At 42.6% G+C, this 16378-nt stretch overlaps 1 protein-coding gene across 6 annotated transcripts in view; it reads left to right on the top strand.

Annotated features, from left to right (window-relative positions):
• Positions 1 to 16378, top strand: part of COL11A1 (collagen type XI alpha 1 chain) — a 177148-nt gene that overhangs the window by 16913 nt on the left and 143857 nt on the right. For 5 of the 6 annotated variants that reach the window (XM_069967525.1, XM_069967526.1, XM_069967523.1 and 2 more), the window contains exon 2: positions 10605 to 10772. In XM_069967525.1, the coding sequence (XP_069823626.1) occupies positions 10605 to 10772 (168 nt within the window). Of the gene's footprint in view, positions 1 to 10604; positions 10773 to 11639; positions 11706 to 16378 lie in introns of those variants that run through there. The other variant, XM_069967527.1, reaches the window with a different exon arrangement.

The following is a 16378-nucleotide window of genomic DNA, read 5'->3' as shown; positions in this document are numbered from 1 at the left end:
CCCATTTCCTCCTTTAAAGGGGTTGTCCAGCGAAAATCTTTTTCTTTCAAATCAACTGGTGTCAGAAAGTTATATGGATTTGTAATTTACTTCTATTAAAAAATCTCAAGTCTTTCAGTACTTATCAGCTGCTGTATGTCCTGCAGGAAATGTCGTTTTATTTTCAGTCTGACACAGCGCTCTCTGCTGACATCTCTGGCCGAGACAGGAACTCTGTCTCGGTTTTCAATGAATCCCCATAGAAAACCTCTCCTGCTCTGGACAGTTCCTGACATGGACAGAGGTGGCAGCAGAGAGCGCTGTGTCAGACTGAAAATAAAACAACATTTCCTGCAGGACATACAGTATGGGAAGAGGTGAGATTTTTTTAATAGAAGTAAGTTACAAATCTATATAACTTTCTGACACCAGTTGATTTGAAAGAAAAAGATTTTCGCTGGAGTACCCCTTTAAGATGGTTACTAGGATTGTGCACTCTAGCAGATGGTGTATGGAGTAATCCACAAAGTATCAGTTCCTTTAATATACTTATATGTTACAAAGTTGTATCCGTTTGCTTCCGGTTAGGGTATATAGATGACTATATACAGAGGACAGCAGTGCATTCACCCCTCTGGGAGCCATCTTGAGCTAACATTGGTTTAAAGCGAATGTACCATCAGGTAGTGTCGCGGTCCTTTTTTTTAACCACACACAGTGCCAGTCTATCCCCGGTCACCAGCCTAGATTGAAGCACTGGAGGTGGCCTACCCACCCCCGGTGTGACAAATACCCCTTCCCTCTGTGACAAAGCTCCATTGATTCTTATGGAGCTGAGTGGAGATCGTCACACTGGTACGTGCGGGCTGGCCGCCAGTTCTTCAAGCCGGCATCCCCGCGCCGCCACCGATCTATTGATGCAAAAATCTTAAAGCAATGTACCTGCTGGTACATTCGCTTTAGAGATGGTTCATTAAGATTTGGCACAGATTTGCTTAGGGCCCTATTAGACGAGACGATTATGGTGCGAACTATATTATTTGAATTTAAACGGTAATCGTTTTGTGTAAATGCAGGCAACAATCAAACGACCAACGAGAAATTGTTCATCGTTCATTTGGTGCTAACACCAAAACAATTGTTATATCATTCGCTATAATTCTGCACTCATTCGCTAATCGTTTCGTGTAACGTTGCACAACGTTCCTTTATTTTCTGGGGATCCCATGGACGAGCATAGTAACAATTGTAACTAATGCTGCGTTGATACGGAGCAATAATTCGCCCAATTGAACGATTAACGATTTCGAAGTAACAATGTGTTTTTTTTTTAATGATCAGCGTTTTTACGGAATGATATATAGTTTGGAAAATTTGTTATTGTGATCGTTTTAAGACAGCTTAAGCCCATCTCTCACAGGGTGAATCGGTGAAAGACTGTTTACACGAAACGATCTGCGAATTTTTAGCGATTGACCAACGACAATTTGAAAACATGTTGAAAGATCAAAGTGAACGATTTCTCGCTCGGCTCTTGATTTCGCTGTGTTTACACGAGCCGTTTATCGCTCAAATGCGATCGTTATTGCGACAATTCAAATCGCTCCCTGTAAACGCAGCATCACAACTATAGTTCTGTGTAATGTGGTGAACGATTTCTGGTTAACGATAAACAATCTCTTTGCGATTAGTTGTTAAAAATCGCTTTGTCTAATAGGACCCTAAGTCATCCAACAGTTGGTTAGAGAAGAGAGATGAGTGAACCTCGAGCACCAACCTAATGCTGCGTTTACACAAATCGATTATTGTTCGAATTTTCACGATAACGATCGCATTTGAGCGATAATCGGCTCGTGTAAACACAGCGAACGGTCAAGCGACGAGCTAGAAATCGTTCATTTTGATCTTTCAACATGTTCTCAAATTGTCGTTGGTCGTTCACTAAAAATTCTCAGATCGCTTCGTGTAAACAGTCTTTCACCGATTCACCCTATGTGTGAGATGGGCTTAAGCGATCTTAAAAACTATTGCAATAACGATTTCCAAATGATTTATCGTTCCGTCTAAACGCTGATCGTTATAAAAAACACATTGTTACTTCAAAATCGTTAATCGTTCGATTGGGCGAAGTATCGCTCCGTGTAAGCGCAGCATAAGTGTGCGATGATTGATTATTGGCTACAGAACTTGGATGCAGTCCTTGAAAACATGCGTATGACTTATGGCCTATGGCTGTATCCATGTTCTCCCGGGTAATTAAATGTCGCACGCTCGGGTTTGCATGACCCTGAGCAAGGTTCCCTCTTCTCTTTTAGGGTCAGACTGTGTTCTCTGTTGGCTGTAGTTGAGTATATAGGACGTATTTGGACTGATTTACTAATGTGGTTCCTTCATCAAATTGAATTTTTTCCCTGTTGGTGTCTTGTTTCACCATATTTACTGACATTGTGCCGCACAAAAATTCTGCTTTAGAACCAAAATTGTGGGCGGTGACAATTGCCCCATCACAGGGAGAAAATTCTGTCCCAACTCCAATGGCGACCAGAATAATCCCTGGATCAGCGTATCACCGGAAATCTAATGCCCGTAACCTGTAATATTATATTTTTCAAGAAAAGCATCCAGGCCTCCCTTGAACTTATTTAATGAATCAACCATGACAACCTCATGTGGCAGAGAGTTCCATAGTCTCACTGCTCTTACAGTAAAGAATATAGCGAGTTCCACAGTCTCACTGCTCTTAAAGTAAAAAATATAGAGAGTTCCATAGTCTCACTGCTTGTACAGTAAAGAATATAGAGAGTTCCACAGTCTCACTGCTCTAACAGTAAAGAATATAGAGAGTTCCACAGTCGCACTGCTCTAACAGTAAAGAATATAGAGAGTTCTATAGTGTCACTGTTCTTAAAGTAAAGAATATAGAGAATTCCATAGTCTCACTGCTCTTACAGTAAAGAATCCGTGTCTGTGCTGATACTGAAATCTTCTTTCCTCTAGACGTAGAGGATGCCCCCTTGTCATGGTTACAGACCTAGGAATAAAAAGACCACTACAAAGATCTCTGTACTGTCCAATCGTATATTTGTACATTGTAATCAGATCGTCCCTAAAACGTTTTTTCTAGTGTAAATAACCCCAAGCTTGATAACCTGTCCTGATACCCCCATTCCCTTAATGAGCTTTGTCGCCTCCTCTGCACCCGCTCCAGTTCAGATGTGTCCTTATATACTGGTGCCGTATACAGTAATCCATATGTGGTCTGACCAGTGATTTATAAAGAGGCAAAACTATGGGGTATAATACACCAGAGATAAGGAATTTGTGAAAAGGTGCTCACCTGAAAGCTACTTGGGCTTTGTGCATATCACCCCTCGCTGGGGTACACATCCGAATCCACAGTCTGTCTGTCCACTGCATGAGGACCACTATGCACAATCACTTGAAATACCACTAACATACATAAACACACATTATTGACACCGAGACTGACTGACACAGTCACTGACTGACTGACACACACACACTGGCTGACTGACACACTCAGACACTGACACACAGCACTTCCAGCTCAGTCTTCTCCCTCTTCCTCTCTGTCCGGCTGCTCTCCACACTGTAAGGTTGAGGACCCGCAGGTCATGTGATCAGGTCCTTCACCCTTTTCTGTCTCTGTACACACCCTGCTCTGTCTCCTGTGTCTTCTGATGTTCATCCTGCTCACCCTGCACTACAATGAGAGGCTGAACATTAGAACACCGGGCTCCTCTCCCTCTCTGGGACATGGACAGAGGCAGTAGCGGATTATAATAGGTCCATTTCGGGCGGTAACCCGGGGCCCTGAGCTTCTGGAGGGCCCACGGCCACCCAAACATGCTTATACTTTCAGTGGTGTATTGTCCCTGGCTACAGTTCCGCCATGATTTTCACAGCTTTTTTTACCTCAATTTTTGCACAAATCAGGGCATCATGACATTATGTATCCCCCCCTATGAACACCACGCTAGTGCTACCATAGGTACAGTGGGGTGGGGGGGCCCAGGTTTGTTAAACAGCCTGAGGCCTATAGTAAAGTTAATCTGCCCCTGGACAGAGGTGGCAGCCGAGAGCACTGTATCACACTGGAAAGAATACACCACTTCCTGCAGGACATACAGCAGCTAATATGTACTGGAAGAAAAAAAAAAAGATTTTCGCTGGAGTACCCCTTTAAAGTTTGTTTTGTGTGTGATGGAAAAGCAGACAAAGGTGGAGCAGTAGTAGAAGAAAAGTTGATGAGGATTTCAGCTGTCGGAGTCTCAGTGGTTTATGGCTTTGGTTATATATTTCGGGAAGTTTAATGGAAAGACAAAGCGGTATTCTTCTGTACATGCAGTCCTCCTTACTAGGACACATTTGAGACAATCCAAAGTTTACTGTACAAAGACTTTGGCAGAGGATAAAGAGATACATTCTGCTTCTTGGACTCCCGTGGCTTGTCCAGCATATCAGATTCTCCCCAGCGGGAAGCTGCAGTGTCCTTCCTTACAGCGACAGCTCTGCTACAGGGGAGGCTGAGACAGAGACAAAGAGGGTGTAAAGAGGAACGCTCGGTATTCTGGCAAACAAATAAGAGCAGCCGAAGAATAAGGTTATAGTGGCGGCTTTATACCAGGGTAATGGCAGGTTACAATAGAAGGGTAAACTGGGCCGTGCTCCACGCCTTGAAGGGGTTCTCCAGCGCTACAAAAACATGGCCACTTTTCCCCCTACTGTTGTCTCCAGTTCAGGTGCGGTTTGCAATTAAGCTCCATTTACTTCAATGGAACTGAGTTTCAAAACCCCACCCAAACTGGAGACAACAGTAGGGGGAAAGTGGCCATGTTTTTGTAGCGCTGGATAACCCCTTTAACTCCTCTGCTTGCAGAATGGCCACGCCCACATGGCATTTTCACAGGGCTTGAGGTAGATTATATATCTCAGACAAATCGAGAAATCGTTCATTTTGATCTTTGAAAAAATGTTCTCAAATCGTCGTTGGTCGTTCGCAGAAAATTTGCAGATCGTTCACAGTCATTCACCGATTTAACCTATGTGCGAGATAGGCTTAATCGATCGCAAAACGAATTTTCCGTACGATATATCGTTCCCTCTAAACGCTGATCGTTATAAAAAAAAATAAAAAAAATCGTTACTTCGAAATCGTTAATCGTACGATCGGGCGAATTATCACTACGTATAAACCCAGCAAAAGGGAATCCAATTGGAGAGGTGGGTCATGGCACTGTACACTAAGGGCCCTATTACACGGGACGATTATCGTTATATCGTTCAAATTTAAAGGATAATCGTTCTGTGTAATTGCAGGCAACGATCGAAAAATCCTTCGTATGTCGTTGATTTAGATCTGAACCCAAAATTATCGTTAATCGTTCGCTGTAATTCCGCACTTTTTCACTAATCTTTCAGTGTAATAGCACATTGCCTATTGTTTTCCTTAGATCAGAAGGAATAAACGATCGCAATAACGATCATAATAACGATTGTATCTAACGGCCATCGTTCTGTGTAATATGGTGAACGATTTCAGGTTAACGATAAACAATCTCGTTTGCGATCGTTTATCGTTAGTCGTTAATCGTTAAAAATCGCTCCGTGTGAGAGGACCCTGGTCTGTTTACACGAAGTGATAATTCGCCCAATCGATCGTTTAACGATTCTGAAGCATCGATTCGAGAACATGTTAAAAGATCACAATGAACGATTTCTCGTTTGTCGCTTGATCGTTCGCTGTGTTTACACGAGCCGATTATCGCTCAAATGCGAAAATTCGAACGATAATCGTGCAGTGTAAATGCACCATTATCCCTGTTACATTAAATTTGCTTGCTTTGCTTGTATCAACCTGGTCTTAAAGGGCTACTCCAACAAAGAAAAATATGTTTAAAATGTACAGGTGTCAAAAAGTTATACAGATATGTAAATTACCTCTATTAAAAAAAAACCCTAACTGTTCCATTACTTATAAGCTGCTGTAAGTCCTGCAGGAAGTGGTCTATTCTTTCCAGTCACAGTGCTCTCTGCTGCCACCTCTGCCTAGAGCAGGAGCAAATCACCAAAAAAACCTCTCCTGCTCTGGACAGTTCCTGACATGGACAGAGGTGGCAACAGAGAGCACTGTGTAAGACTGGAACGAATACACCACGTCTTGCAGGACATACAGCAGCTGATAAGTAATGGAAGATGACATTTTCAAATAGAAATAATTTACCAATCTATATAACTTTCTAAAACCAGTTGATTTGGCAACATTTTTTTTTCTCTAGAGTACCCCTTTAGAGATAGCCTGACCTTACCCCGTATATTCTGTTAGATAAGTGCACTATGGATTTCACTGATGCTGAGAGTTTGTTGGTTTGCTATTGTTGAGTTATCCCGAGAAAAAACAACTGGAACGTGTGAATCTTGTGATATTTAGGTCAGATTTAGTAAATATGATAGTGAGGTTGATTTCCTATAAATATGGAAGAGCCCTGATTGTTTAGCGTGTACTGCAGCAGGGACACCTGTCATAGATAAGAGCCCCTGCTCATGCACAGTACACTGGGTGGCTGAATCAGGGGCAAAAATCCAGAATTATGAATTGGATACGTACAGCCAAGTAATTTACCTCCGATACCCTCAGTGTTCAGGAGCAGAGAACAGACAAATAAAAAACTTTGATATTTGGACAAAAACCAACTCATATTATATAGACTTAAATGGGGTGAATCAACATGTGGGCCAAACTTTAGACTGCGTATCATTGGCATAAACACAAGTGTCAGTCTTATGTCTGTCGTGGATCATATGGTAAAATATGTGTTGAACAAGACAACCTGACCTGTTATACCCCCCCCCCCCACCCCCCCACCCCCCCCCACACACACTATACTACTACTTAACAATATTGTGGCCATTAAAGGGGCACTCTGGTGAAAATCTTTTTCCTCCAAATCAACTGGTTTCAGAAAGTTATATAGATTTGTAATTTACTTCTATTTAAAAAAAATCTTAAGTCTTCTAGTACTTATCAGCTGCTTTACGTGCTGCCGGAAGTAGTGTTTTATTTTCAATCTGACACAGCGCTCTCTGCTGCCACCTCTGTCCATGTCAGGAACTGTCCAGAGAGATTATAGAGATTTGCTACTGCTCTGGACAGTTCCTGGCATGGACAGAGGTGGCAGCAGAGAGCACTGTGTCAGACTTTAAAGAATACGTCACTTCCTGCAGTGCATACAGCAGCTGATAAGTACTGGAATACTTAAGACTTTCAAATAGGAGTAAATTACAAATCTGTATAAATTTCTGAAACCAGATGATTTGAAAGAAAAGTATTCTCAGCTGAGTAACCCTTTAAAGTCATTATATGAATTAACATGGCATCTGTATGACCTCTTTAACAATTTAATAGAAGAGAATACCTGAAGGACCTGTATGTACAGGTAATTTTATGATTTAAAGGGACCGCTCCTTGAACCTTTCCATGTGTTGTAGACAGAGCCTCGGTTCTCCGTATACAGAGCGATGTATGTGACAATCACTTTGATGTGGCTAAACCTTTCTCCTGATATTTTTTCGTAAAGCTGACTTACAGCTGCTAATCCCGTTTCCCTTCCTTAAAGCTCCTTCTAATCCCCTTTAAGGAGCAGCAAAGTGCCCGCTGGACATGAAATAAGTCTCCTGTGAATTTTATCGAAGGCCAAGGAAGGGATTTATCTGTCAGATCATCCTTGAAGGATGACGGCGGAGCTGAGAGTTATGATAGCTATATACTGAGCCGCCACACGTACATGCTATGTATTGTGTTCATATACCGGGACGCTGTCTCTCAGCTCTGTCACTCGGACTGTAGCCGTCGTCCCTGAGATATCTTCACAATGTAATCACTCCTATATCTGCCCTTAAAGTAATTTTCCATTAAAGGGGTATAATGGGGGAAAGTTTTTCCTTTCAAATCAATTCAGAAAAAAAAATCTCAAGTCTTCCAGTACTTATCAGCTGCTGTATGTTCTGCTAGAAGGGGTATTTTCTTTGCACTTTGCTGCCACCTCTGTCCATGTCAGGAACTGCCCAGAGCAGTAGTAAATATCCATAGAAAACCTCTCCTGCTCTGGACAATTCCTGACATGGGCAGAGGAGAGCACTGTGTCAGACTGGAAAGAATACACCACTTCCTGCAGGACATACAGCAGCTGATAAGCACAGGCAGACTTGAGATTTTTAAACAGAAGCAAATTACAAAGCGATATAACTTTCCGACACTTGCTGATTTGAAAGAAAAAAGATTTCTCCGGAGTGCCCCTTTAAATATAGTCTATGTCTTAGATTAAAACAATGTTATTCATGTACTTTCATAAAAACAATCCAATGAAAAGTTATGAGATTTTTTTTATATAGTATAGCACCACCTGGTGTTAAGAGTGAATAATAATGGGTACACCCACCTTAAAGTAGTGGACGCACATGCTCAGTCGCTTTCCCCACTGACAGGTCTCTGCATAGGGATTTTCTGTTCACCCCAGGATACAGTATGCAATGGATTTAGCCGTATCAGGGAAAGAACAGGAACACGACAGTATGGCTGAGAGACCGAACGGGTTAAGTGAAGTCTCCCTCTGCAGGGGAAGTAAAAGGGATAGTCTATACCGTCAGCTGGCGGCAGGGACAGGAGAGCTTGAGAGGAAGTACTTTATGTATGGCTGATCTGACACTTTGCAGTTTAAAGGGGTTGCCCATGAGGTTTTTCTTCTAAAACAGTGCCCGATCCCTCCACAGGTTGTGTTCGGTATTGCAGTTCTTCTTTTGGACTGAGCTGCAATACCGCTAACAATCTGATGACAGGTGTGGTGCTGTTTTTTGGAGAAAGAAGCCACATTTTTTTTTCCAATTCTGGACAATCCCTTTATTTTCATATTAAATTAGAACTGCAGATATCAGCCCAAACAAATGGATCGCAGACAGAATGATCTGCAGACACAAGCACTGTGTGTGTGTGTGTGTTTGTGTGTGTGTTTAAGTGTGTGTGTGTGTGTGTGTGTTTGTGTGTGTGTGTGTAGTTTTCACAGCCACAGGCAATAATAGATCCGAAAGGAAGTGACATGAACCTATATGTTTTCCTTGTGTTAGACCCAATTCTGGCTTCGGCTGAGACAACAGGATCAAATAGTGCACGTGTCTGGCCTTAGGCTGGATTCACACGTAGTAGTTTTTTATGCAGTTTAGCCAAAGCCAGAAGTGGATTCAGAAGGAATGGGGAAATATATAGACAGGGCTTCTCCCTTCTGCCTGTGGGTTTTTAGACTTATACAATAAAACAACCAAATTAGTAATCATACAGCTAATAGAGCAATAGCATTGTACATTGTCTTACATAATTCCCTAATCTGAACTGGGTCCTGCCTTGTAGAGAATCAGGGCCGGTTCGGATCTGTCTTTTGCACCTTTTTGCTTAAAGGGCTTTTCTGTGACTTAAACATTGAGGGCTCATCCTCGGCACAGGCCATCAATGTCTGATCGGTGGGATCTCAACACCCCAATCAGTTGTTTGACTCCATCATATATTCAATGAATGGGGCCAAAACCAGATGGCTCCATACATTATGTAGTGGTAGCACCAGTCATCATTCACTTCAATGGGAGCTGAGCTGCAGTAAATAATAATGTTTATTTGTATAGTGCCAACAGATTCCGCAGCGGTAAAGGGGCACAGCCACTCCACCAGGGATGGGGAACCTTCAGCCTATGATGGAAATTGTAGTTTTGCAACAGATGGAGGGCCGAAGGTTCCCTACCCCTGCACTATACAATGTATGGAGTCATCTGTTTCTGGCAATGTTTGTTAGGATACTACAGTACAACATAGGGTGGTGAGAGATCAAGAGCTCAAGAGTATATTCACATTGAGCAGATTTATACAAAACATACATTGTATTTGAATAAATGGAATCCCAGCCAGAGCATATATACATAGTATACGCTTCGGCCGGGATTCCATTCGGCCGCACGAAAACAGACATGTCGGTTTTCTGCGGCCGCTATTCATTGTATAGCAGCAGCACAGACATGTCAGCTCACACAATGGAGAGTGCAGCTCCGGCCGCACTCTCCATTGTGTGCAGCAGTGAATTGGGATGCCGGAGCACACGGATGCTCCGGAATCCCAGTTCAACAGAAATGAAGATCATTGCAGTACCGGTAAGGATGATCTTCTCTGACACCTGGCCGGGTCACAAAACGATCGGTTTTAACGTAGTGGGAACATGGCCATAGACTGTATTCATGTTTTCCTGGCAGCCATAGGGTGGCATCCAACTTCTTCAGATGCCAAGAGGGAAATGCTGAACATTCGGATTCGGAGAATGTTGTCAAATCCAAACATTTCGGCAAGTCCACTCCACTCTAGTTAACATTTATGCAAATGTTTTATTAGACCCTTCGATATACATCTCTCTTTGATACTGTATACTCTTTATTTTACTTATTCTGTTTCCAATAATGGTGACCAGTGACCGTCTGGCCCTTTAAGAAACTACTTGATGAGCAATTGCAATAACTACTATTTGTTGTCTGATGATAAAACCCATTAACTCTCTTCCTTTTTGCTTTTTCAGCTGAACCGGTCGATGTACTCAGAGCATTCGATTTTCACAGGACACCAGAAGGTGTGTCGAGAACAGCAGGGTTTTGCGCAAACAGGAAGGCAACCAAAGGATCAGACACAGCGTACAGAGTTCAGAAACATGCCCAGCTTAGTGCCCAAATGAGCCGATTATTTCCAGGTAAGAATCGAGGAGGCTTATATCGTGTGTTTGCCTTGTTGTTTGCTACTTCTGACCTCTCATTCAGGTTATTCGTAGACGTTATTTGCCCATAACAATGAGCCGCAACCTGTGGCCTCCCACACGTAGAGACTACAATTTGACAGTGTGAATGCAGCCCGTTAGGCTATTTAGAATATGGTGTCCGTCTTTAATAACAACAGCCGTCATTGTGCGAATAATGTCTGTTATTTAAAAAATAACGGATGTTATTTGCGCAACGACGGCCGTTGTTTTTAACTATTGTTAACCTAGCCTTTAGAGCGCCGATCTGGTCTGTACATGAGTGATCACTCTATGTGACTATTCATGCGGCCCTTTTGTTGCTATCAGCCGTCATGGCTAATTGGAGTGTGATTGTTAGTTAGTAACGGCTGTTGTTGAAAAGCTGCAGCAACGGCCGTTGTTTAACTAAACCATACGGTGTGTGAACGAGGCCTCATATTAAGAGTCTATGTGTTGCCCATAGCAACCAATCACAGCTCAGCTTTCAGTTCTCATATTGCTCTGGTAAAATGAAAGCTGATCTGTAATTGGTTGCTATGGGCAACACATAGATTCTTACTATAAGCCATAAGTCTCCCCTGCTTTTTTGGACCCTATTTGGGCGAATGTTTTTAATATGTTAAAGTAAAGAAAAAGACAGATTTATGGCGCTGTCTTATAGTAAGGGTCTCTGTGTTGCCCATATCAACCAATCACAGCTCAGCTTTCATTTTACCAGACCAATATAAGAAATGAAAGCTGAGCTGTGATTGGTTGCTATGGGCAACACAGAGACCCTTACCATAATGCTGCTTTTAGACGGAACGATTTTTGTTTGAATTTTCGCAATAACGATCACATTTGAGCGATAATTGTTCCGTGTAAGCACAGCAAACGATCAAGCGACAAGTGAGAAATCATTCTTTTTGATCTTTCAACATTCTCAAATCGTCGTCCATTGTTCGCTAAAAATTCACAGATCGCGTCGTGTAAACAGTCTTTCTAAGATTCACCCTATGTGAAAGATGGGCTTAAGCGATCTTAAAAACGATCGCAATAAAGATTTTTCTTACAAATTTTAGGACGATTTTTCTAACGATTTATTTGTCTAAACGCTGATCGTTATAAAAACCAAATCGTTGCTTCAAAATTGTTTAACGATCGGCGAATTATCACTTCGTATGTAAACCCAACATAAGACAGCGCCATAAATCCCCTCAATAGCAAACAATGTATTTCCTAGACTATTATTTCCCCAATAATCTTATGCTGTACTCACAGGGTAACACAGAGGAAAAGGACTTTTATTTTAAAAAAAAAAAAAAAAAAAAAAAGAGTATAAATGCAATACACACTGAGGCTAAACATGGCGTCATATCAGTAACGGTTAATCGTCTTCACCTGCTATAAAATTAAGAAAATGCTAAAGGTCGTGCGGCTACGCTAATAAACGTTGCATAAAATGTTGACCTTCAAATATAGGATTTTACAGCTTTTTAATGAGAGAAAATAAAAACGATAAAAGACGCCTTTAATCGATGGGTGTCCTTGTGTGCGAGCTAATATTTGTTTTCTAGCATTGATCAGGCGGCATTAGATTTACTGTCTCAAATTAGGCAAAACCAATGAAGAGGTAATATATGATCCTATAGGTAATACTAGACCGGTGTTCCCTAACCTGTGGATTCTCAGCGGTTGCAAAACTACAACTCCCATCATGGCTGTCAGGGCATGATGGGAGTTTTAGTTTTGCAACCGCTGAGGAGCCGCAGGTTGGGGAACACTCCTCTAGACTGTCTTCTTGGTTAGACTTTGTTCACATTTTGCAGTTTTCATGTTCTTTTGAGATTAAGATTGCAAACTTTACAGTATGAACAAGGCTTAAAGGGGTAGTCCAGAATGCAAAATTGTTTATATGTTACAACTTTTTAATGCTGGAATGGTTAATCTGAGGTCAAGTTGCTGATAAACTCACTATGATTAACCCTCCCAGCATGACAAAAAAGCTATAATGTTGCAGATAAAGCCTGCCAGAGACTTGTTTACATCAGCTGTCTCAGAAGGGAAGGAGAGGAGGGGGAGATAAAAGCTCACACACAGATTTTTGTGTCTTCAGCAGGAAGCAGCAGCTCAGAACCGGGGGAAGGAGACTGAATAGATAATAACAAGTATGGAAGGAATTGTTAGTCTCACCATGGGCAGCAATATATCAAAAGTTATGTTTAAATGGAATACCTCTGTAAAGGGAACCTGACATCACCTTCACTGTTGACATGGATTGATAGATCTTTCCTTATACATGAATAGGGAAAGATCAATCAAAGCTGGTGAAGAAGCTTCCAAGGATTACTCTGATGACTTGTAGATTGGGCAGTGTGAAAATGGCAACAGAATCCCTTTAAGTTAGTACACAGAGAGATGATATACATTCCAGTCATTTTAATATGATTCTAATCTATAAGGGGCCTATTCCATGGAGGGATAATCAGCCGAATTGGTCCGATTCAGCCGATTATCGCTCCGTGTAATAAATATGACGATCAGCCGATGACAACGATCATCAGCTGATCGTTGATATAGGTTTGAACCTATAATTGTTGGGCTACGTGTTATAGCGGTGCGTGGCCGGTGGCTGATGATTTACATTACCTATCCATGCTGCAGGGCTCCTCTTGCGGTCTTCTTCTCCCTGGGTCCCGCGCACTCCAGCTTCAGACTGGTCTGTCTGAGCTGACAGGCCGCTCAGCCAATCACTGGCAGGGACCGCACCGGTCACAGGCAGTGATTGGCTGAGCGGCTTGTCAGCTCAGACAGGCCGCTCTGAAGCTGGAGCACGCGGTTCCCAGGGAGAAGACCGCAAGAGAAGCCCTGCAGCCTGGATAGGTAATGTATAAAGTTTAAACAAGGGCTGCAAGGACATCGGTAACGATGTCCATGCAGCCCTTTTTAAACGATAATCGGGCCGTCGAACAGGCCCAGTAAAAGAGTGCCGATCTAGCAGATCGGTGCTCGTTTACAGTTATTATCAAGCCCCTAAGGCTATCATGTAACTATCACATATATACTGAACCTTCTTGAGATCTTCTGGAAGTCTCTTCCTGCCCTGCTTCTGTAACATAGACGACATATATAAATATTAGTACAGGCAAATGTTTGTTAAGAAAATAAACCGAGGAACAAAAGAAGCAGCATATGGTTTCCCTTGTGGTGTGACGATGACATATCAAAACAGAAATCCCATCCCCAATTTCCTTCATTATTATTCATTAGGAGACACAAATCCCCTTCCTGAGGAGTTGCTATAATATACGGTTCCATGCTTGGAGCTACAGCTTGCACCAGTAATGTTCTCAGTACTTCCCTAATATATTGTACGGAGATCCGGAGCAGCATGTTCACATATTACTGCAGCACTGAAGTGGTTTATGACCACAGACTATCGTGAAAAGGGAAGGATGAGATTTAAAGGGGTTATCCAAAGCATGGCCGCTTTCTTCCAGAAACAGCTCGATTTCTGTCCTCAGTTTAGGACTTCGGCTGAGGTCAGGGGCACTTAATATGTACTGGGAACTGACACATGCACATGACCTGCCACCAGAAGATGCAATGCAGGAGAGGAAGGAAAGTGGTGGCTGGCAGGACGCCGCTGGCGAGGGTTCACATGCTACTCTGTACACTTAATGGAGTCGAAAACTTTCTGTAAAAGCAGTTTGCTAATAAAAGGTGCAGAGTGTGACTTCAAGCAGTTCACTTCTGGAAAAAGTAATCTTTCTCATCCAGGGTTATTTGGACAGAAGACAGCAGAAGGAAATCATAAGAACACTCACATAGGGCCCATTTAGTTCTGGCATATTCCTTGCCTGACGGCCTTCTCGGCCACCTGCTCTACCGGGCATTGTTCAGGTGAACATCAGGCAGTACACTAAGCATTGAGTGACCACTCATCATGAGTATCTAATCTCTATCTATTAGGAAGTGACATCATATCCTAATAATATGACATCATAATAGGTATGGCTGCCAATTCAGCACCTGGGAGTTGTATTTCAGTAATTTTTCATTTGCATTGTGCTCTCTAGGGAAGATGAAAATGTGGTATCCCACCACGGGTGTTTCTTGTCTCTACACCCCTCGCAAAAGTCTGTACTTTAAAGTAAAAGTGGTGATGAAGTAGTACCTAAGTTTTGACACTAGATGTCGCTAGTATGTATATTGTGTACCTAAGTATTGCACAGCTATATGTAACATAATGGTTATTGTTTTTAGGACCTGTGCACCAATGAGAGCTCTTTCTTTTGTCTACCTATCTCTATCTTTCTCTTACACCCTCTTCTCACTCACAGCACACGTTACAGACGCTGTAGAAGGAAGTCACATGGGGAGAGGAAGTGTAGCCACACCTTGAGTAAGTTCTGCTTGGTCTCTGTAGAGAACGGACGCCTTAGCACTTGTTTCTTGAAAGCAGCACTTCTATACACCATGCAGTGCTGAACGCAAACTTAGGTCATGTTCACATGGCGTAAGAGACCGGCCGTTCCATGACCCGGCCTGGTCACGGAGCGGCTGGTCTCTGAAAAGATCATCCCGGACGGTACTGCTGGGATGATCACACACCGATACGGTGTGTGAACATAGCTTTAGAGAGGACAAGTCAGGGATCACCCCAACCCACGCCGAGAACCATTCTAAGGCTGGGTTCACACTATGTATATTTGAGGCTGTATTTGTGAGGCTGTATAGCAACCAAAACCAGGAGTGGATTGAAAACACAGAAAGGCTCTGTTCACACAATGTTGTAATTGAGTGGATGGCCGCCATTTAATGGCAAATATTTGCTGTTATTTTAAAACAACGGCTGTGGTATTGAAATAATGGCCGTTATTTACTGTTATATGGCGGCCATCCACTCAATTTCAACATTGTGTGAACAGATCCTTTCTGTGTTTTCAATCCACTCCTGGTTTTGGTTGCTATGAGGACCTGACATGAGGACCAAATACTGCCTGAAATATACTGTGTGTGAACCCAGCCTTAAAGTGCAGGACAGTATCCTGAAGAAAGAGGAACTGATCCGTATTGAGCAAAGTTGCTCGAAGCCTACGTACTCTATCTCGCAGAGCCGGTGTCATCAGAGAACTCTGACCACTCTGCTCATCTAGGTAACAAGGTCTGGGGCTTGTGTCTTCCTCTAGGACGGGTCGCCCAACAGTGGTGGGCAATAGGTGGTGCAAAGACCACCTATTGACCACCTAAGAGTCGAAACACGGACACAAGTATTCTCTCTTCTCTCAATTATTCTACTTATTCTTCTTCTAAAGTTCCAGCAGAGCACAGTACTACATTGGGTTGAGACTCTCTTGACATCCTCCTCTCTACTTTTCTAAACCTTTTCCTACCTCTCAGCTTTCAACACGGTCAGCACGACTGTATCTCTCCTTAAGCTCTTAGCACAGGTCGCTGTCACTCTAGATTGAGCTATATTATCAAGTCAAGATCCTACTGCATACCACCGTATTAAGCCTCCCTGCAGTAAAGAAGAGTTTATTTATTTTCACTGGACTCAGTAGTTCTTCACTAAGCAC

This window comes from Dendropsophus ebraccatus, chromosome 4, assembly GCF_027789765.1.
Source record: "Dendropsophus ebraccatus isolate aDenEbr1 chromosome 4, aDenEbr1.pat, whole genome shotgun sequence".
NCBI lineage: Eukaryota > Metazoa > Chordata > Amphibia > Anura > Hylidae > Dendropsophus > Dendropsophus ebraccatus.
The sequence above is the reverse complement of the archived record's forward strand: the minus strand, read 5'-3'. Positions and strand labels throughout refer to the sequence as shown.